The 22,506-nt window shown below is 37.0% G+C and overlaps 2 protein-coding genes across 5 annotated transcripts in view; both read left to right on the top strand.

The window, feature by feature from the left end:
• DNM3 (dynamin 3) overlaps window positions 1-17,551 on the top strand; it is a 556,545-nt gene extending 538,994 nt beyond the window's left edge. For 3 of the 4 annotated variants that reach the window (XM_025399954.1, XM_025399946.1, XM_025399939.1), the window contains one exon: window positions 7,077-12,009. In XM_025399954.1, coding sequence (XP_025255739.1) covers window positions 7,077-7,146 — 70 coding nt within the window. In that variant the 3' untranslated portion in view covers window positions 7,147-12,009. Of the gene's footprint in view, window positions 1-7,076; window positions 12,010-17,365 lie in introns of those variants that run through there. The other variant, XM_025399962.1, reaches the window with a different exon arrangement.
• A 2,218-nt stretch (window positions 17,552-19,769) lies between these two features.
• C1H1orf105 (chromosome 1 C1orf105 homolog) overlaps window positions 19,770-22,506 on the top strand; it is a 48,571-nt gene continuing 45,834 nt past the window's right edge. The window contains exon 1 of the mRNA XM_025363936.1: window positions 19,770-19,987. Coding sequence (XP_025219721.1) covers window positions 19,967-19,987 — 21 coding nt within the window. The 5' untranslated portion in view covers window positions 19,770-19,966. The remainder of the gene's footprint in view (window positions 19,988-22,506) is intronic.

Raw genomic sequence — 22,506 nt, 5'->3', positions numbered from 1 at the left:
TTACCTGTCTCATGACTTTATTAGGACTTGGGACAAAGGAAGTCATTTGGTATTTGTGATAAAGAATAAGACAACCCTTGATTTCTCAAACTTCAGTACTTTCTGGCTTTCTTTCCTTTGCACATACCTTTTCTGTTCCTGGAATGCTAGTCCCCTTAACTTTCTCTGCTTTCTGGAAGTCCTTCCAACCTCTCATCCTCCTTCCAACTCTAAGCTAGGACTCCAGGTGTTTCTGAAACTCCCGAAGCAACTATTTTATCATAATCCTACTGTGGTCATGTTAACTTGTCTCTCTCCATCTCAATAAGAAACTACTTCTGGGCAGTGACTGTCTTTATTTCTGTCTCTACCTCTTAACACAGTACCTAGCACATAAGTAGGGCTTACTGAGGGGATGAAGGAATATAAAAGGAATTGACTTGCAAGCCTCAATTAAAATTTATTTTGGAACAAGCCCGATACTTATTTTAAAAACCAATTTAAACACACTTTCTTGTTCTATTATATTGAAAAGCTTGCCTGAGTGAATGTTGTAAAATTCTTTCTACAAATCGTAAACCTGAGCAGAGTTAATGTGGGTAAATCATCCTTTAAGATGCTTTTCTGCCACAACCACAGAAGTGGTTATATTAGGCACCGTACGTATGGGTGAAATCCAAGTCAGATATGTAGGACAATGTAAAGAACGTGTGACAAAGCAGATTATATTACCATTTATTTCAGAGGCTAATTTATACAGGATATTACCTTCATCAAAAAATTGTATGTTTGTATCATCAAAAAATTGTGAACTATTTTTCTCCCTATGTTCTGATTTCAAATTCCATGAGTTGATTCATATTTTCCCAATGACATATATTATAAAATCATGGGTTCATTTTCACAGGGGAAAGAAATGCTGGCTCTAATACACAGCAATAATCATATTAGAGAATTCCTTAAATCCTTTAAGTGGGCTCCAAGTTCTGTGTTCTTTCCAGCATCTACTGTAAACTACTCTTGTATAGTATTGGCTCATTCTGTTACTAAAGCCAAAAATTCCAAAAATATGCTGAATAGCACCCTATAGTATTTCTTACAGTAAATTACAAAATATTATCTTCCATGTGGACAAAATCATGACTGTTACAGCATTTTTCTGACTTTAGCCTCATACCTTCTAGATATGTAAAACCTATTTGTTAAATAAATGCCCAAAATGAGAAGTAGAATGCAAATACATTGCTGAAATTTAAAATGCAATGTCCCAAAGTTTGTTCTCTTAGAGCAGACATTCACAAGAAGAAGCAGGGGTCCTTCATCATAGCTGCCTTCCATTTTACCTAGAGGTGTGCTCCGACCCAATTTATCTTTGGGCCCATTCACACTCATTGATCTACCACTTGGGACACTGCCCTCAGCAGGTGCTATGGAAAGCTGCAAGAGGTGTAGGAGTAATCTCGGTTCATAGAAGGTTTTGAATATTGTTCAGATGATAAGATATGCATGCACACCTAAAACTTAAAAAAAAAAAAAAAGATGCAAGCATTAAATGATTCAAGAGGGTCATTGAGAAGTAAAGCATTTCAATTCCTAAAAACACAGAAAATGGTTTTTGTAGATAAAACCCTTCGTTTTTTTAATCATAAATAAGTTAAAAAATGGTAGGCAAGTTGATATCAGATTCTAGTGGCCCTTGGAAACTTGGGATGTATAACTCTCCCTTGATCCTAGATGTATGTAAACTGAATTTTGAGAGTTATATTTTAAACTTTCAATTATAATTTGTAAGTAAAACTTGCAGTGTAAAAGAAGCTATTGCATATCCTTTTAATGCAAATAACTACCCTTTTAAGCAGATATCTTCTCTAAAAATGTCAGTCTTCGTATGTCTTTTTGAAGCCTTTCTTTTAATTTGGGTCCACCTAACTAATTATGTTGGACTTCAATCCTACCCTCTCCAAAGATTAGAATTTGGAATGCACCTTGAGAGATGCTTACCTTCTATTTATTTTCATAAGCAAATACAAGCTTCCCTAAGCAAGTAGTAGTTATTCTTCTGGTAATGACTAACAACAACAACAACAAACACTATAGTACAGTATCTTGGTCTTTACAACATAAGGCTAAAACTGCTTTCACCCATGCTTAAGTCTAATTCCCAAAGGTATCAAAGTGTTTCTACAATATTTCTTCATCCTTCTTAAGATTTTCCAGCACTTTCTCTTTTTGTTTTTACTTTACCTGGCAAGTAAATTGAATTGCTAATAAAGCAAAGTAAAAATCTTTTTTTTTACTGAGCAGTGGTTTCAAAGCATAATCCCAGGACCAGCAGCATGTGGGAACTTGTTAGAAATATCCTACCCCATTAGAAACGTTGGGTGGCACCCAGCAAGCTGTGTTTTAACAAGGCTTCCGGGGAATTCTGATGCAAGGTCCAATTTGAGAACCATTGCCTAGAGCATGTCAATCTAACTGCCCAATAGAAAGAATTCTGCACTGGAAGTCATGAGATCTTAGTGCAAGCATAGGAACGGAAGAAGAATGAGCTACATAGGCCCATTCTGGCTTACACATTTACCAGTCAGATAATTCCTGCTTCCCATCCTAAGGAGAAATAAGGGCAGGGACAGAAAGACCAATCCATTTCACAAATCAGTATTATGCTAGCTGGAGGCAAGAAGCTAGAGGAAAGGTGGTTTTCACACCCACCCCACAAACTGATACACCAAAGCAGTTTGCCCTATTGAGGTCTCCCTTAACTCCCGTTAAAATGGGCCTCTTATCATGAACACTCAGGACCAGCTAATCCAAAGAAGAGCAGATGAAATCTTAGTTCTTCTATTCTTAAAAGACAATAAAATAAGGCAAGAAAACAATGATGCATTCTTCTCTCTTATCGGTAAAGCCAGTTTCTCCCCCACAATGCCACCCACCCTGCATGAGCATTTGACTTTCTTACAAAATTTGTCATTGTCCGCAATACTGCAAACAGTCCATCCCTGCAGCTACAAATACAACTTCAAGTATTACATCTTTCCCTTTGATTTGAAAGAAGAAACTTGGCTCTTCTATGTAACCATAAACCGCCCACATACAACACAGTGTTTCAATAAATACTAAGTGATACAAGATGCTCCATTTCAATATAATGCCTTACTTAACGAAGCTCATCACTAAACAAAGCAACTGAGGAAAATTTAGTACAAAACAATAACTTTGCTTTCCCCAAAACAAACTGTCTTGTGAGGTGAATGTCTTTGGAAACTCTTTGAATGGTTAGAAGCTGGACCAATGAAATGAACTTTAACAGTAAACTTTAAATGTTTTCTGGTGTTGAAGTTGGCAAACATCTTAGCATTGCATATTAAGAAAATTCACCCTGAATTGCTTTCTAGTAGGGTTGTACATACAGATTTTTGTTATTGTTTTAGAAAAAAATAAATAAAATGCTTATTTCTTCTGCAAGGGTTAGTGAGGAGCTCTTTAGGATTTTTAATTACTAAGTACATATATGGGTTCCTTTAACTGAAACTAGGCATATTTCCAAGATATCATAGTTACTTTGAGAGAACATGAACATTTTATCTTTTATTCTTTTAATTATTAATTCACCATCTAGCTATGCAGTGCCTATTGAATGCATGTCCCTAGGGACATCCTTAAAGGGCTCATAATGAATAAGTTATCCTGATTGATTGATTGATTGATTTGGGAAAAAACAATACTATGAACCACAGGCCATGCTAAGTTATGGGACATGGTAGTGAATAAGACTAACAATAGACCTGGCATATAGCAGAACCATATGTTCTCCTCATCTCCTGTCCTGACTTCTTTCTGCAACTGCCTACTACTATTGTCCTCTTGTCCCAGCCACATAGTCCAAGGATTAAAGCAGATATTAATGAGAATTTACTGTGCCATGAGAGTACTTAAGTCTTTCTATTCTCTATCCACACCATTGAATTCTTCCCTTCAGTCACCATCATTTAAGTTCCAGTTTCACTCATTATAGACCTACATTCCCTTACTTCCAAGTTTTATATGCAGCAGTTACAATCATGTTTGCCATTACTTTGACCACATTATTGTATTTTCAGACTTCCCAGAGTGTATTCTCAGACTCCGAATTATAAAATTTTGCCCTATTTTTCCACTTAAAATGGAGTACTATAACAAAGCTACTTGCATATTTGTTTTATTCCACTCATCTTCCATTCTGAATAGATGCTGAGCTCTTTAAAGTCATGTAGCATGAGGCAGTCCACATATTAGATGCTCAATAAATAATCTCTGCAATATATAACTGGAAGTCTTGACATAGATCATCTAGTCTGATTGTACAATTTGGCAACTGGAGCTAGAATCCACATTTTCTAACTTCTGATCCAGGACTCTTTCTATGTAAACATAGTACCCATACATAAGCTTCTGACAAATGCCTTAAAAGTGTAGCATCCTTGGCCTCACTAGACCTACTCACCTTGATCTAGCCTAAACTCTAGCCTAGTTAAACATCTTGTTTAGGCACTTTTCAGTCATTTCTTCATTTGTCCATTATTCAACAAATACTTAACCACTGCCTTCTAATCACATTGTACCAAATGCTGAATATATGTAATAAACGCAAAATATGTAGTCTCTTTTCTCAAGGAATTTTGAATCTATTTGGGGGACACTGGTAATAATCTAATAAATAAATACATAATCACAAACAGGGTTACTTGCTATGAGAGACACAAACATGAAGTAATAGAGGAAGGCAGAGGAAGTGGGGAAAATTATGGGATGGTCCAGAAGGACTGAGGAATAACAGTTAAGCCAAGAACAAAAGCATCAAAAGAGAAGTCAGTTTCATTCCTTTCTCTCTTGGCTACAAGCCTTGATACAAGCTATTACATATTCATGAAATGATTTCCAATCCATCATGCCATGCTGTATCCTACTTCTCACTGAATTTGTAGTCTAAAATCAACTTTTTAATTTAATGAAATCCCCTAATTAATTCCATTATCAAAACTTCTGGTAGAATTTCCCTCCTTAAAGTTCAAATTCTGGCCATTTCTCTCCTCCCACCAGCCAACTGGTTAATTGCTAAGAATATATTTCCATAGGGTACATGATTATTTGTCAAACTCCCTGAGGGCAGGAGGCTTATTATTTGGTATTTATTCCAAATATCTACTAAAGAACTGAGCAGTCAGATACTTTAGAGTCGCTAAAGATATCAATCCTACATGTCACTTTAGCTACTTTTTTTTTTTTTTTTGCTATGGCCATGATTTACTCACAAATATCCTTGTATTTATAAGACCAATGGATATCACAAGCATTCATTAGTTATTTATTGATTCTAGGAGGAACTTTCTTTCATTCAGTTATCAAACATTCAGTGACTGAATGACAAGCAGTGAGCTAGATACTGCAGTTACATGAAGATGATTAAGACATAGCTCATTTCTAATCAGTGAAGATAATAGAGCCTAATTAGAGTTCAGTGTGATGACTAATAATAGAGATTTGTTGAGATACTGTACGAACAACTGTATCAGGAGAGGGGAAGGCAGGTCAGAGAAGACTTCACTGAAGTAAGTCCTGAATGATTAATTAGTAGTCTCAGAAGATGACCAAAATGACACTGAGAATGTAATTACATGTATGAAACAAGTTCAGTGGGTATGACCTGTGGCCTTCAGAAACTTCATATCAAAGATGAAAATTATGCAGATTCAAGATTCAGGACATAAGTTAAACATATATGGCCATTTTAAATGAAAATAAGGCTGGGTACCATGGCTCATACCTGTAATTCCAGTGCTTTGCCCCTCCCTAAAGAAAGATTTCCTTTAAAGCCTCTTAACCATTTTTCAAGTGCATGAGGTAAAAGGAACTCTACTAATATCTATGAGTTTGTGCCTAAATCGTTAATGTTTTCACCATTAGTCAACAATATCTCTTCTGCTTTGATTTTTCCTTGACTGTGTAATTTAATTTTATAGTTCCATGATTTTTCATCAACATTTCATAATTGCTTTCTTACATTTTTCTAACTTTACTTCTTCATACCTGAGAAAGGACATTCAGTTTGATCAATTTAGAGTTTCTAATACAGAAGAAAATTTTATGACTATAATTCCAGAAGGAGTCTTTCTGAAAAAATCAGTTGCAGAGTTTTATCAAAAAGAAACATTTCAATTTATAGACTTTGTCAAATTTGTGGGGGTATAAAATGACTACCCAAGATACCACATATGAAGTCAAGTACACAAATACACTAAAAAACTTATTAATATATTCAGTAAATAAATGTAGAAGCTTGAGGAATAAATAATATAATAATAAGTAATAAATAATATTGCTTAGTAATGTTGAGACTCTCAAATACAGTAATATTTCATTATCTCAAGTACGTTTGCTCAGTAAACTCAGCTACCAGAAACATCACTGCCAACTAGAAAGTGAGTAATACTACTATTAGTAATACTAAAATCTTTAAGACCCAAAATAGGAACTAGAGCTCCTGCAATTTAAACAGGCACTCACACTAAGCCTATTTACACTTGCTACAGAGAACTCTAAAGCCTTGCTTTTCTGATTTTTAGTGCTCTGCAAATTACAAGCATAATATAGAACAAACTGGAGAAAGTTATAAAGGCAATGAGAAGTGATAATATCCTGAAAGAAAAAGAAGAGGAAAATTATATGTGAGAAATAAAAATTCAAAAACCATCATTGTCTGAAACAATATACTTTATTAGTTCCTGAGTTCATTCTATGTAATTATTATATTATATTGGCTAAGATATGTGCAGTATGTTTCAGATGGCTTTCAAATAGTTTCATATTTCTTATTAGTATTAGAAGGAATGACTTCAGTTTTGAGAAAGATTTGCATATGAAAAAATACGTAATTTTCATTAAAACTACTAGATAAATGAAAGGTGACAATGTTAAAATCATTACAGATCGTAACCACTTCTGCTGGCCTGTATGTGCATGAGCATGTGTGTAATGGCTCTTTCTCAGTGTCCTTGGAACAATGTTCTGCTAGATGTTCTACTTGTTTCTTTACCTTTCTCTTTCTCTCTTTCTAGCCGGAGACCACCCCCATCACCAACTCGTCCCACTATAATCCGCCCACTAGAAACCTCCCTGTTAGACTAAATGAAGTGTCTGGCATGGCAATTAATCACTAATGAATTATGTGAAAGCAACATATTTGATAACCATTGCAGTAAATCATGAGTAGTCGCATGTGTGGACATCAGTAGGCAAGTAACCAGTTTTACTAATGCGTTCATCACTCATCTTCATTGCTCATGGTACGTCAAACCTTCAGGGTTTGACTTGAAAACTGCTGACCTTTAGCGGCTTTATATGTTGTGCTGACCAAGGTAGGTTTGTATAGCAGCCCTATACTTTGGGGATCATTTGCCTACCATGGCATATATTTGAAATTGCTTTGGACAAGTTTTCTAGGCTATCTACCAGGTAGCTCATGAAATATAATTATTCAAATATGAGATAGTGGGCTTAGACCTAAGCCATACATATTTCTTTTCCCACATTCTGTTTAGGATGAGAGTAATTCTGTTGTCTACCTTGAATGCTACTACCTACTCCATAATTGCCTATTTAGCTCCTCTTTTCTTCCTTTTTATGTCATAAGACTGCTAGGAAGTGATTTTTTAAAATTAGGACTCCTTAAGAATAAACTTTTCCAGAAGCACGAGGTAGTTTGCAAAGGAAAAGTCTGCACTGTTTGCTCTGAAGAGCTTCTCCTCATTCCAATGTGTTTTGCTTCATGCTAGAAGCATATGCAACAGTGAATAAAAGCTTCTTTTTTTGTTAATCAGTCAATACATTTGGCTAATTAGTTTCAGAGTTCAAGGAAGAAGCAAAATATCACATCTCTAGAAGTGTTGGGAAAAATGTAATTTTTTTCTTTACTTATATTAACCTCATGGTGGATTACATTGAAGGCTGACATGGATAATGTTTACTTTTCTATTTGCTCTAATTTTTGGCATAGCTAACTACACTTTGATACTAACTCCAGTTTTACTATTATTATTTTGGTTGGAGAAAAAAATCACTCTTTACATGCTAATTTGTAATCCTGATATGTAAGAATTTATCCTACCTTTGAAACAGGTTCAGTGTAACTTTGTATCCATTAGAGGCTTTCTTAATAAATCTTGAGGCTATGGGATAATCACATTTAAAGAATGCTTCCTGAAATGAAGTCAGTAGAAGATGACATGGGATAAGAGCAGAGCTCACACTTTTACAGTTGTAGTATTTCAAAGTCCCTATCCAGGCCACTCCAGAAAAGGGTACTGAAACATCGAAATCTAAAGCAAATTTGCAATTTCTTAAGATTTCTAAAATTTACCAGAACAGTTTAGCCTGGGGGTTAATAGTTCAGTATTGAGGCTACATTTTGGACTACTTAGGACCGGATGATTCACATGTAGGAAACAGCCAGAAGCCAACTGGAATTTTTGTGTGCTAACTGTTCCCAGACAGCAGAGCAAGTATTCACTGAGTATGGGTGTCCCATGACGCTATTTCATATTCTACAGAAGTAAATCAGGTTTCACCAACTGAAATGTCTCCCTTTGAAAGTAGCAAACATGATTTGTATGTTAACTTAACTTTCATTTCCTGTGTAGTTTATACCCAGAGCAGATACTCATAAAGTAAAAACTTTTAACCATTATTAAAAAGAGAACTTGCTATGTTGAGTGGTGGTGTATTGACCTTCTTCTAAAGGCTTACGGCTAGCCCATTTATAATTGGTAAAAATCACAAAATACAAGATTTACCTAAAGGTCATTTCAACTTTTAAGGTTACAAGTGATTGTATAAAAACATCACAATCCTAAATCCTCTCGTATCTCACCCCAAACCCCAAACTGGGGAAAAAAGTTAACTCTTTGTGAATGGAACCAATGTGCAAGATACATACTACATTTTAAAAATAGTGTCTCAGCTAAATGGAAAAAATGTTAAGCAAACATCCATAGTAAAACAAATAATCTTCAGTGAGATATTTTTATAAAACTTCTTGTTTTTAGGATTCCCTTTGCTTCTTCCTTTGAATTCTCTAAAATAGGCAGCTAACAGATTATATACTTCAGGGTTTGGCTTTGTGCTAAATGTGGTTTTGTGTTTTGCTGTATTTCAAAATTTTCCTTCTGTTAAAGGAAAATATTGTGAATAACCACTGGTGTGTTCTTAGATCAGCACAAACCATGTCAAAAAAAAATTGGAGATTTTTTTTTCCAATTTTCCTTCCACTGATCTTAGGCGGTAATAAACAATGGCATTTGTCATCTTTGGCATTTGCTTTTAGATTATAGTCCCACAGTTGCACCGCCCCAATTGTCTACCTTTGTGGGTACAGTTTTGTTCTTTACTCCTAAGTTATTTCTAATAGAACCCAGCCTACTCTAGAATTTCAGCAGTGACACTGGAGAATTTTAATTTGCTGCAGTGCTATGTCATATTATTAGTATGAATCTCATTTTCCAAAGGGTTTGTATTCTGCTAAAAGGAGATGCCAATGTTGAATGAAGTCTGAAACTCTAGGATGTGCATAGGTTGACGTGCAGCATGCACACCAGGCCTTAAGATGGGAATGTAGCTTAATGAGCTTTCTGTTTCCCATGCCATTTCTAATCTTTTGTGTAATTTCCTCTTAACTGATTGCTCTGATATTGTAAACACAATAGATGTAGCTCTATCATGTCTAGCATAATTTAAAAATTCAGTGTTTTTAGGATTTGGGAAAATAAACTATAAATGTTTATTTGATAGGTAAATATAGTTTTATTGTCACATGCTAAATCTTGCATGCATAATGACTAATTAAAATAACCATTTACTCAATTATGGACAGATTATTGAAATAGTATTGATTCAGAACAAGTATATTGCATTTCTAAAAAAACATCTACCAAGGTTACTCGTCTGAATATTGCTTTTAGCCGTGTTTTATAACATAGACGAGAAGTAGGGTCTGTTTATTAGCAAATTTCCTATTTGTTCCAATACAAACTCACTTTATTCTAAAGTATATTAATGAAACCAGTTCCTGTGATGTAACTATAAGCCTTCTGGACTTAGAAGTAAAAAGTGGTCACATAGATTAATTTTGTGACTTTTTAGTATAGACTTCGTAGCCATAATTCTCAAATATGAAATGGGACCTAATACCAGTATGTGATACACATTGATGTTTTCTGTGTACAAACACATTTTCTATGCATGTGTCTCTGTGTATATGATATGGACCTAGTAAATATGTTTCTGTAAGTATGTGTATTTTATGTCCATTTGAGTAGGTAGGTTTAAAAATACTCGTTAAAATGCCACAAGCATGAGTGTGATTGTATGTGCATTGTGTGTATATATATAAATATATGTATATGTATGGTTGTAAATATCTATGTATACATGTACTTAGTATGTGTAGTATCAGGATATTTTTTAAACTGTGATAATACAACAGATAGCTTTGGATGATCTGCCATAACACGTGGTAACAATGGTTCATTTCTCATAACATGTACGAAGGATACAACATTTTCTAACTCCAGATTGTTGTCATTTTGAGAGGTATAAAGCTCATAATTACCATGGCAACATGGTTATGTCCATAGACATTTGTATCTGAATCCAGAGCACTTCTATCTAAGAAGGAATTACCTTTGACAATATTTTTGGGGAAGAAGTAAAATCTGGAGACCTATCTTTAAGATCTCTAATTGGAATTATAAATTATTATTTTTGGGTTGCTGAGCTGAATCTGAAAAAGCTAAGTTGATATACATAGTCATTTTTCCTCTATGGTAGAAGTAAAAAAAATAAAGGGACACAGCAACATTAAAGTAGTGGATTTTTCTGAGTAAATTTGCTGAAAATGTAAGGGAGAAGCTCTCTAATACTTGGAGGTAGGTCATCCCCTTTTTCAGGTAAACATTTTTCATTTGGCAAATGGCATAATTATTTGAAAGTAACAGGAATCTCCTCAGAATGAAGAATAAAGCCTAATATGCCTCTCACTGTTGAACGCATGAAAGAAGATAGTGTATGAGTCTGAAGCCATGAGTTTTGTATCATTTCAATTAGAAGACTATTAGCTGTGAGCTCAGACGTTAATGGAAATGAATCTAGATGATTTTGGAGAAATGATTATTAGTTCACCAGATCACTCATTATACGTTTTAAAAAGCTCAAATGTGTCTTCTAGATACTCTTACTCATCCTGTCTAATTGGTATGTTTAAAATTACGTGATGCTGTGTAGGTGAAAATTTTAGAATATTTTTGAAGCATATGTAATATATGCACTGCTATTTGTGTGTGTGTGTGTCTTTGTATATATGTAAGTGTGTGTATGTGTGAGAGCAAGAGAGAGGAAACTCAAAGAGGAGTGCTTGTCTTAAGACCTGTTCATACTGGTATATTGGTGAGACGTCTCACCTCTGGTCGGAAGTTTCACACATAGCTTAGCTCAAGTCATTAATCTCTTTTTAATTTTTACTCTTGAATTCCTTAAACTTCGCTCATTATGAAATGTTTTAAAATTATGACAAAAATTACTGTAACCTCTTGCCTTGTCTGCTACCAGTTTGTTAAAAATTATTCCCCCCAACCAGTAATTCCACCACTATTACTTGATTTGTGTTTTATTTCCTATGTAACAGCCTTTGTTTCGCTTGCTTGTCTAATTTTACTTTCCCTTTTTTGGGTCAAATTTTCCTTTTGCTTTTTTTGAAGAAGGAATATACAGAAGCAAAATCTTGTCTTCTCTGTTGATTCTTTAATTAACCTGAGCCGGATACTTTCCACTGTCTTCTTGGCACTTTCAGGATTTCTTAATGCTGATATATGGACTCTTAGAATGGAATTTTTGAAGAAAAATCTCAAAGCCTGTATCATTCTTGAAGGTCACATGTACCTATTGTGAAAATGTGAAGCTGTATTTCTGAAGCTGAAATAAATTATAACATTTGAAGGACCCCTTTTCCTCATTCTTGTATATATTTGAATCATGTCTATGCATTTCAGTAATACCTGAGACTTCTAAATACTCATAGCTCTTTTGATTAAACTGTCCCAGAGTTAACAATGTAAAGAATGATAGCATTTTGTGTTTCTGTCATTAACTTGGAGAAAGATGGGATTGTTAAAGGGAACAAATTGGATAAATCAAAGGCAGGAGAGTGGGAGACATTGTGTTTCCGATTTGATGTCATTATTGGAATAGATTGAAGAACACAAACCTTAGCGGGAGGGTATGATGTGACAGTTGCCAAGAAGCACCATGACATTTTGCTGTTGAAAATGAAGCATTTATTTAAAAAATTCTGGGAAGTGGAAGGAGGAAAGATGGTGTGCCCAAATGTTAGGTCCACAGAAGGCATTTCTTATAGCAAATATTTGAGTGTCTGACCCAACAATTAGCCTCTGTTCTTTTGTTCGCTGGGCATAGAGGAGAATTTGCCGAGTCTCGCTCTGTCGCCCAGGCCGGACTGCAGTGGCGCGATCTCGGTTCACTGTAAGCTCCGCCTCCCGGGTTCACGCCATTCTCCTGCCTCAGCCTCCCGAGTAGCTGGGATTACAGGCGTCCACCACCACGCGTGGCTAATTTTTTGTATTTTTAGTAGAGACGGGGTTTCACCTTGTTAGCCAGAATGGTCTCGATCTCTTGACCTCATGATCCGCCCACCTCGGCCTCCCAAAGTGCTGGGATTTAGGCGTGAGTCACCACGCCCGGTCCAGTTTCCCCAGTTTTAAGAGAATGTATTCAGAAAATGAAAGAATGACACAACTTTGTCCTAATTTTGAGTTTCCAGAGAATAGAGGAAGACTCTCTATTACAAGAGTTTTGATGACAAGTCCCTTATCAATTGACATATTCCCAGATTGTGCCATCTAAATGCAGAAGACAAAAGGGGATAGGAGGAGAGAGATGTTGGTTTATTTTCTTTCTGCGATCAGGGCATGCTTATTATGAAAAAATGAACTGGACAGATTGTTGTGTTAATTTACTGTTTCCTGTGGAATTTCTTTCTCACATCTATACATCTTCCATGACTGGAACATCTATACCTTCAAAGGAAGCTTCTTACTGGAAGAAAGATTCTGGATGAGAATCATGCTGTGTACTTGTGTTCTGTTTGTTTTAACTGCATGATTTTGAAGTATGTTAATAATATATTCAGAATAGTTTCTAAAGGTAATTTCCAAAAACAAACAAACATATTGTAACTATTTCATTTGACCATTTTTCATTTGTGTTTTAAATAGCTCTGGCATTGGTGTAAACATATGCTCAATCTGTTTCCAAGATTTTTGTTTTTCTGATGGAACCTTTAAATTTCATATTGAGAAACGTGTTTGGTATTTGGGTTAGACCGACCTCATACTTTGCTTCTAAGCACTTCAACACACAGCTGGCATAGCCACTTTTCAGACCTGTTACTAGTATTTTTTTACATTTTGGCAGCCTAATACTTAGAATACATACAAGAGATATTGGCTAAAACTACAACCTTAATTCGAAATTTCTCAAAGTGCATTCCATGAGATCTTAATAAGTTTTACATACACATACACCAAGCATTTTTTGGCCAAATATGCTTGAGAAATAATGACTAAAAATCAAATGTGTCTTTATTGAAAGACTTCACAGAAGCCTTAAAATCAGACTGCATTGTGACTCTCCAAAAAACGAATAATGTCTACATATTTCTCAGACTTATTTGACCATCGAACATCTTACAGAACTAGTGTCCTGAGGCACATGCCTTAGGAAACTGCTTCAGTGGCTTTAAGCCAGAGGAAAACCATCGAGTGTGATTTCCTCAGTACAGACTCTAACAAAAAGTTGGATGATAAAATCAAATCTACTACTCAGGAGGCTAAGGCAAGAGGATCAGTTCAGTCCAGGAGTTTGAGACCAGATTGGCAACATAGCAAGACCTCATCTCTTAAAAAAAAAAAAAAAAAGTTTTATTTAGTTGGACATGGTGGCTCATGCCTGTAGTTTCAGCTACCAGGGAGGCTGAAGCAGGAGGATCACTTGAGCCCAGGAGTTTGAGACTGCAGTGAGCTGTGATTGTGCCACTGCACTCCAGCCTCAGGAGAGGAATAGGACCCCGCCATCTCTTAAAAAAAGAAAAAGACCAAATGTAAGAGCAACAAGAGCTCTCAACTAAGGGCAATTCATCTGGAGCTCTGGTACTTTGTCAAAGCAGTATCTGACTCTTAAGGAGGAAAGTCACATTGGAACAGGTGGCACAAAAGCAGTTTAGAGGCATACATGCATTGAGTCTTAATGACAGACTTACGTAGGATTCAGATAATTTTATACCTTACGTTTTCTCTCTGACTCTCCAAAAAAGAGATTCTTTAAATTACCTCCATGATATTATTGTGAAGGAAGGGATCCAGGTTGATTTAAGATTAATCATCAGAGAAGAATATTGAAGAATACCTATTCCTATTGCCTTTCTTTCCTCCCTTTCCCAAGCCTTCAGGCTCACTCACTGCTCTGGGTTATTCACTTACCTAAATGATGAGCAAAGAAAGCAAACAGAGCATTTTTTATGAGGTGTTTTGTTTTGTTTTGTTTTGTTTTGTTTTGTTTTGTTTTTTGACAGAGTCTTGCTCTGTTGCCCAGGCTGCAATGCAGTGGTGTGATCTTGGCTCACTGCAACCTCCGCCTCCCAAGTTCAAGTGATTATCATGCCTCAGCTTCCCCAGTAGCTAGGATTACAGGCACGTGCCACCATGCCCGGCTAATTTTTGCATTTTTAGTAGAGATGGCATTTCACCATGTTGGCCAGGCTGGTCTCGAACTCCTGACCTCAAGTCATCCGCCCACCTCAGCTTCCAAAAGTGTTGGGATTACAGGCATGAGCCACTGCACCTGTCCTTTATTGTGAGATTTTAACAGAAAAGAAAAAAGCTATAAGAAAGACTTTCTCAGAGATCTTGCCAGAGGAATGTCACCATAAGACCAAATTGCATCATTGACATAAAGCCAAAAAAAAGTGGGTAATTCATCATTCTTGTTAATAATTAAGCATTTTATATATAAATTACGCCCATGTTCCAGATACAGCTTTTGCAATCTCCTTTGCCTGTTTTGGCCAAAACATTCTGCTTTGAAGTTATTTTTCAAAATGCTTAAGAAAATATAACCTGAAACTAGAGTCTTGATTAGGTAAATTTGCTTATATGTTGAATACTAGGATGGTGAGCTTAAGAATTTGTTAGCAACTCAGTATTCCAATTTAGTACTGCAACTTTCATATGGGAGTGGCAATTGTATGAGGTACCTTTGTAGCTCTACATGTAAAAAGTCCAAATATTTGCATCACTTGCCTGTAAGCATTTCGGCACTGTATAAGTAATATAAAAATTATGCAAAAGAAAGAGCAAAAACCCCAACTGCCCGTATCTTCAATAGAGCTCATTTTGACCCAGTAAATGGTATCATCATCAACAATGCTTTTTCAGCAATGAAAGGAAGGGTAGATACAGTAAAGTGAGGATGAAAAGAAAAAGCTGTCTGAGGATATAAATGTCCCTGATGTTTCAAGCAAACATTCTAGCTGTCAGTGGAATATATTCCAAGACATAAAGTTTCTGATCCTGTTTCTGGATCAGAACACCAAACTAGCTCAAACAGGAAAGTGTTTTGGCATATGCTAACAGAATGTCGCTTCAGCACTGTGGACTTGCTGTTCAGTTTAATGGCCCACCTCCCCACCCTGCTGAGGTAATTAAAGTGTTCTAAAGCCCCTTCAGAACTCAAAAATAGTTTCTGTTTTCTGGGCAGGTGATAAATCTCATTGAGCTCGACAGAAATTTAATTACACTTTCTTCATGAAAACACCAGGGATACCCATTACCTGGATCTCTAAAGCTAAAGCCTTGGAGACCCCCTAGCCCCCGCCCCAGCCCTGAAGTTGAAAGGTTAGGTACCAATAACAAGTTCTCCATCATTTAAATGGATGGGAGGCCTCTTTAGTGTAGTCAGCTTAAACTGGACTCAAGAAAAATTGATTTTGGACTTTGGGGAAGGTAAGATCATTTTTTACCCCTGCCCAGAAATAGACCAGTCAGTTTGGCTCCACTGACATCTCATAGAAAATGAAAAAGAAGTTTTTCTGTTTTTGTTTTTGTTTTTTTATAGACTTCATTGCTCCACTCACTGAAGTGTAACAAGAATAAGATGGAAGTGAGTATGTTGTTGAACACCTAGATAAGAAGTCCAAGAGAGGAGGGTCTTGAGATAACCTCACCATTCTACAGCTTGCTATAATGTTGAGTTCATTAATGGTTTGCTTAGAAAGGGGAAATTAAAGTGTAGACTTCTGCCAGAAACCAGAGGGAAAGCTTTATTTGGCCTGCTGTTTTCCTACTTACAAAGCTTTTCATTGCAATGTAGCGTTTACTGTATTTTCTCTAGCTGCAAATCATCTCCCTGTTGAACACAAGAAAGGCTGATGGCAAGTGAAGCACAACTTGGACCCTCATTTCATTATCCATAGGTCTGATGAAATGCAAGCCAGCCTAGGGAAATGGAGAAAGATCTGGCAGACCAGATGTCATTTACCCTTGGCCCACTTCAGAATAAATCAGAATTACGGTTATAACTAGCTCTTAGACAGAGGGAAATCCTAGAAAATCCTGGGGTCGCCATGGACCAGACCTAGCCTCCTGGTTTCCCTAGGCCTGAATCCAGGCTATTACACACCAGGACTACTCACCTGGAGCAAATTCTTATTTACAAATCCTTTTTTTCTGAGATCAACCTCTGGCATTCTCTGCATTGTGATTACATTGCTCATTTGATCCCTTGACACCTTCTAATTTAACTCACTTAAAAAAAAAATTTCACCTGCCATTGGCTACATCAACTCCCTCTCCCCCAAGGAGATTTCACAACGTTCATTGAAATCTTTGGAAATAACTGAGTGTCACAAAATCAGGATTGAGAATCAAATACTCAAGTTATAAAGGTATTTGGCTTGGGGACTAGTCCCAGTTCTCCTGAATAAGAGTGCATGGATTTATCATTCCATGGTGCAAAATAAGAAGCTTTTTGAGTGAGCTCAAATTGCTCATACCTAGAACATTGCTAGTAGCCAGGAAAAGTCCTGGGAACTGCTAACTTAGCCATGTGATGTCCTTTCATTTCCTTTGCATGTCTGCGTGTTTTTGGATGTGATTTGAATTTGACTTTTGTGAGCTATTTGTGCATGCTATTATTTGGGTTTATTTTATAATTTAAACATTATTTTCTTCCTCTGCATCTGTGTCTTTCTTTTTGTTATTTTGTTTTGTTTTGTTTTTACTAGGCGGCCCCCTCCTGCAGTTCCAGGACGACCATCCTAACCCCCATCATTCATCTCCTTTTGTTTCCAACAACATGTCTATCCATGGTATTTAAAAGCTTTTCATTTGCACTATATGTTGTATGTACATAAAAACTTTTATTTTTCATCCATGTCTATAATAAAAACAAAGTTTATTCTATATAAAAATGAAGTGTGTTCTGTTTCTCCTTTTAAAGAATACCTAAATTTAAAAAAGAATTTGTTTCAACTAAAACAAGGTAAGGTGAATATATTATGTGTTCCTCTAAGCTGCTTAATTCAAAAGTTCTTAAAGCATTGTGATTTAAGATGGTCTTTTAGACTAATAATCTACCTTCAAGTGAAATTTCTGTCCAATAGAAGAATAAAAAGAAAAAGAAAAATTATGGATGTCTAGAAAAGACACAGAAGACTAAATAATTCCAATCCACCTCCAGGAATCCCATTTTTACTTATTATTGCACCAAAATATTTTTTCCTATTTTTATTGTTTTTCTAAACAGTCTTAGAGGAGATAAAATGTAAGATCATGGAAGAAACTGTAGAGCTAAAACACATAAACCTCATAAATTCTATATTGCAAATTCAAGGGAGAAAAACCATATCATTCAGAATAAAAGTACAAGGCAAGGACATGTTGCCACCTTGAGAAGAAAGACTCTTCATGATGTCAGTAAAACACTAGAAAAATGGAATCTATACAAGTTTGAAGGAAAAGGGAACTTTTTATTCCTCTATCCTCAAATCATAATTCTAACACTAAAATTTTAATCTATAATTTTTTAACAAGCATCCCAAAGATGTATCCAAATAAAATGTTTATTATTTAGGTAATATAGTACATTCCACCAAATATGTGATCGGAAGCCTTCCCAAGGGTTTAAGATTGAATTCAGAATTTTATTTTTTGAAAATTTGTGTGGCCTAAAATAGAACTTAAAAGTAGTCCTTCTCAAATGAGATCAGTTCTGAATGTGCTCCCCTTCAGCATATTAAGATAGAAAAACTACATGACAAGAGAGTCAAAAAAATCATTCATCAGTTCTATTTACTTCTCATCTGACCTAGGCAAGCCCTGGCAAAGGAGGTATTAGGAAGATGTAGGCGGGAACCCTCAATTGTAAAAGGGAGAATCCTCATCAGTAATGCTCTTTCTTTGGACCACATTTTTTTTTAAGGAGTGAATTCCCCCACTTGAGAATGAAAAATCAGTTTCTTGGTTTAAAATTTTCATGTGGCATGTTATATTATTTTAATTGTATCCCCGGTCCAGTGACCACCATTTAAAATCACTGGTAACTAAGAAAGTTCAAAGGCTCCAGACCAAGGCATCAACTGAAGCTCATGTATAGCAGAAAGGAATTGAGTTGATGCAAAATAGCACACAGCATGCAGTCTTTTGTCCTTTCCTTCCCCTCCAGTCCAGGCATTTGATTTTTAAATCAATATTCTTACTGGATAGCATTCTTCATCCCAATAGACAAAAATGTACCTAGATGATTTCATACTGCCTCCCCAAATAAAAACAGAAGTTGTCAAAGACAAGGTTTTCTTCAATTCATTTTTTTAAAGTGTTTGGTACTTTTCTACTTTGTCTTAAACATGGACTTATTTTTATATGCAGTGTTACACAGTTTAGGTGTTCAAAACTTAAATTGACCTGATGACCGATGAGAAGGAAAAACTCCAGTCATAACAGAATGAAATGACAACCTTACTCAGTTTTCCTTAACAAAGAAGTATGTTCCCTTCCTTACATTCTACAGGCCAGAAAAAAGAGGGTAGGGGAAGAGGATAGGGGGACAGCCTGGAGTAAAATTAAATTATGCTAAGATTTGTTAATATGTACTTAGTAAATAGTATTTCTGTGTTTCATAATGTACCCTTCCCCAACTCTTCTTACCCCCACCTCCACCCCACTATGTTCAACAGAGTTGAAAAATTACTCCCTTTTTCAGAGTTGATCATAACTCAGGAGTCAGGAAAAGTCAAACTATTGTGCCTTTAGTAAACATAACATTCCTTATACATTTTCATTCCTTTATTTATGCATCAAACGTTTCTTGAATTCATGATAATGTCCTAGACCCTGGGATCACCAGAGAAGTAACAGAATAAAAGTAGCTTACAAAATAGCTAAATAAGCAATTACAATGTAGTGCTATAAAACGAGAAAAATTTGGTTGTTTTTCCAGGTAGAACTGTTCTGACTTCAGTACTGAAGCAGCAATTTGAGTTTTAGTATCCTGTTATCAACTTTACCTGACACATGCTAATGTTCCAGAACATGGTGACTTTGACTTCTAACAAAGAAGGGAATACTAGAACTCATTTCAGCCAATCAGAAACCAAATTTTTCATTCTGAATGGAATTATATGATTCAAGATCTAAATCACACACATGTTGGTAGAGAAAGAGGCATACTGGTATTGAAACTTTAAACTGGCCTGTTTACTTTGTCTCTTAACAAAAACACTTTGGATTGAGGTTCTCCACAGCAGTCTTCCACTGGCCACAGTGAGGGGAGCTAGGTTTCCCCAGTCTCCAGCTACAAAAACTCAGAACTTCTAAAGATCTGAAAGATGGAAAAAAGAGAACTAAAGGTAGGAAAAAAATAAATAAAACTTCCAATTCTTTCCTTATAGGGTTTCCCTGAAAATGTTTGTATGCCTTGGAGGCCACATAAACATTGAGGGGTGTTTCAACAGACAGCCTAGAAGTTGAAAGTCAAAAGGAAGTAAGGTATAACATCTGATGTTCAGTTACAGGTGCAGATACTTTTAATGGGTTTGGAGCATGATACATTTCAATGCTCTTTATCCTATAGTTAGAAAAAAATGTTGTACTTGCCAACATCTTTAATATAACTCAGCATTAAGTATGATTTTTTTTTAAATCCTCAGAAAATTGATACCAGATTCTTTAGTGCAGTTCCCTGAGATTCAGAAGTAAACCTTTTCAACTGTGAATGCATTTTAAAACAATGAAATTCAGTCACAGGAATTTAGGATTGCTGAGAAAGAAAAAAAAAAAAAAAAAACTTGTATAGACTTTTATACTTACTAGGGTCTAAATCTGAATAAATCATATTGAGCTTATGACACTGTACCACTATATGTTTCCTATTTAAAGGGATATACTAGCTGTCTCTATTACCATAGTACAGGTGCACTTATGATAGGGTTACATCTCAATAAACCACCACGGGTTGAAAATATTGTAAGTCAAAAATGCATGCAATACCCTGATGAACCCATGATAAAGTTAAAAAATCATAAGTTGGGGAGGATGCAGAGCAAGATGGCCAAACAGAAGCCTCCACTGATTGTTCTCCATGAACGAACACCAAATTTAACAAGTATCTAAACAAAAAAGCACCTTCATAAGAACCAAAAATCAGTGATCACAAAGTGACCACAGTACCTGGTTTTAACTTCGTGTTGCTGAAAGAAGTACTGAAAAAGGTAAGAAAGACAATCTTGAATTGCTGACACCACCATTCCCCCATCCCCTGGCAGCAGCCACATAGTGTGGAGAGAAAATCTGTGCACTTGGAGGGAGGGCACAGCGATTGTGGGACTCTAGAATTCCACGCTGCCAACACTGGGCAGAACTTAGCTGTTGCCAATGGAGGGACCATTTAGACCACCCCTAGCCAGAGGAGAATTGCCCATCCCAGGTTTCAGAAACTGAGTTTCGACTACCTCCACCACCATGGGCTAAAGTGCTCTGAGGTCCTAAATAAACTTGAAAGCCTGTCTGGGCCACAACAACTGCAATACCCAGGCAAGTCCTAGTGCTGTGCTGGGCTCTGAGCCAGTGGACTGGGGATCACACGATCTAGTAAGACACCAGCCAGGATGGCTAAGTAAGTGCTTACATCACCCCTCCCCCAACCCAAGGCAACACAGCTTATGGCTCCAAAAGGGACTCCTTCCTTTGCTTGAGGAGAGAAGAGGGAAGAGTGAAAAGGACTTTGTCTTGCAATTTGGATACCAGTTCAGCCAGAGTAGGATAGGGTACTGGGCAAAATCCTGAGGCACACATTGCAGGCCCTAGCTCTTGGATGACATTTCTAGATATACCCTGGGCCACAAGGGAACCCACTGCCTTGAAGGGAAGGACCCAGTCTTGGTAGATTTCATCACATGCTGCATAAAGAGCCTTTGGACCCTGAAAAATCAGTAGCAGTAGCCAAGTAGTACATACCATGGGCCTCAGGTGAGACTCCGAAATGCACTGGCTTCAGATGTGACCCAGCACATTCACAGGTCGGATGGCTATGAGGAGAGACCACTTCTCCTTGAGAAAAGCAGAGGGAAGAATAAAGGGGACTCTGTCTTGCGCTTAGGTACCAGCTCAGCCACGGTGGGAAAGAGCACCAAGCCAGCTCTTTGGGTCCCTGATTCTAGTCCTTGTCTCTTGGATGGCATCTCCGGACCTATTCTGGGCCAGAGAGGAGCTCACTGCCCTGAAGCGTAAGTCACTTTCCTGGCAACATCCAACACATTCTGGCAGAAGAGCCCGTGGGCCTTAAGTGAACGTTGGCAGTACCCCAGCAGTACTCCTCATGGGCCTGTGGTGGTGTTGAACATGAGGAAAAACTCCTTTGCCTGGGGAAGGGCAAGAAAGGGTGGGAAGGACTTCGGTGGTTTGGGTGCCAGGTCAGCCACAGTAGAATACAACATCAGGTAGATTTCTAAAGTTTCCAACTCCAGGCCCTGACTCCCAGACAGCATCTCTGGATTCACCCAGGGCCCAGGGGAACTTGAGCCCCTAAAGGAAAGGACACAGCCTTGCTGGTTTTGCCACCTGCTGATTGTAGAGCCCTAGAACCTTGAGCGAACATAGATGGTAGCCAGGTAATAGTTACAGTGGGCCTTGGGCAAGACCCAGTGCTATGCTGGCTTCAGGTCTGACCCAGGGCAGTCCCAGTAGTGGTGGCCACAGGGGTGCTTGTGTCACCTCTCCCCTATCTCCAGTCAGCTCAGCACAGAAAGAGAGACTCTGTTTCTTTGGGAAAAAGTAAAGGAAGAGAATAAGAGTCTCTGCCTGGTAATCCAGAGAATTATTCTGGATATTATCTAGGACCACCAAGGTGGTACCTCTATGAGTCTGCAAG

This window comes from Theropithecus gelada, chromosome 1 (assembly GCF_003255815.1).
Source record: "Theropithecus gelada isolate Dixy chromosome 1, Tgel_1.0, whole genome shotgun sequence".
NCBI classification, from domain to species: Eukaryota; Metazoa; Chordata; class Mammalia; order Primates; family Cercopithecidae; genus Theropithecus; species Theropithecus gelada.
Note: the sequence above shows the minus strand (reverse complement) of the source record. Positions and strands in the feature narration are given on the sequence as shown.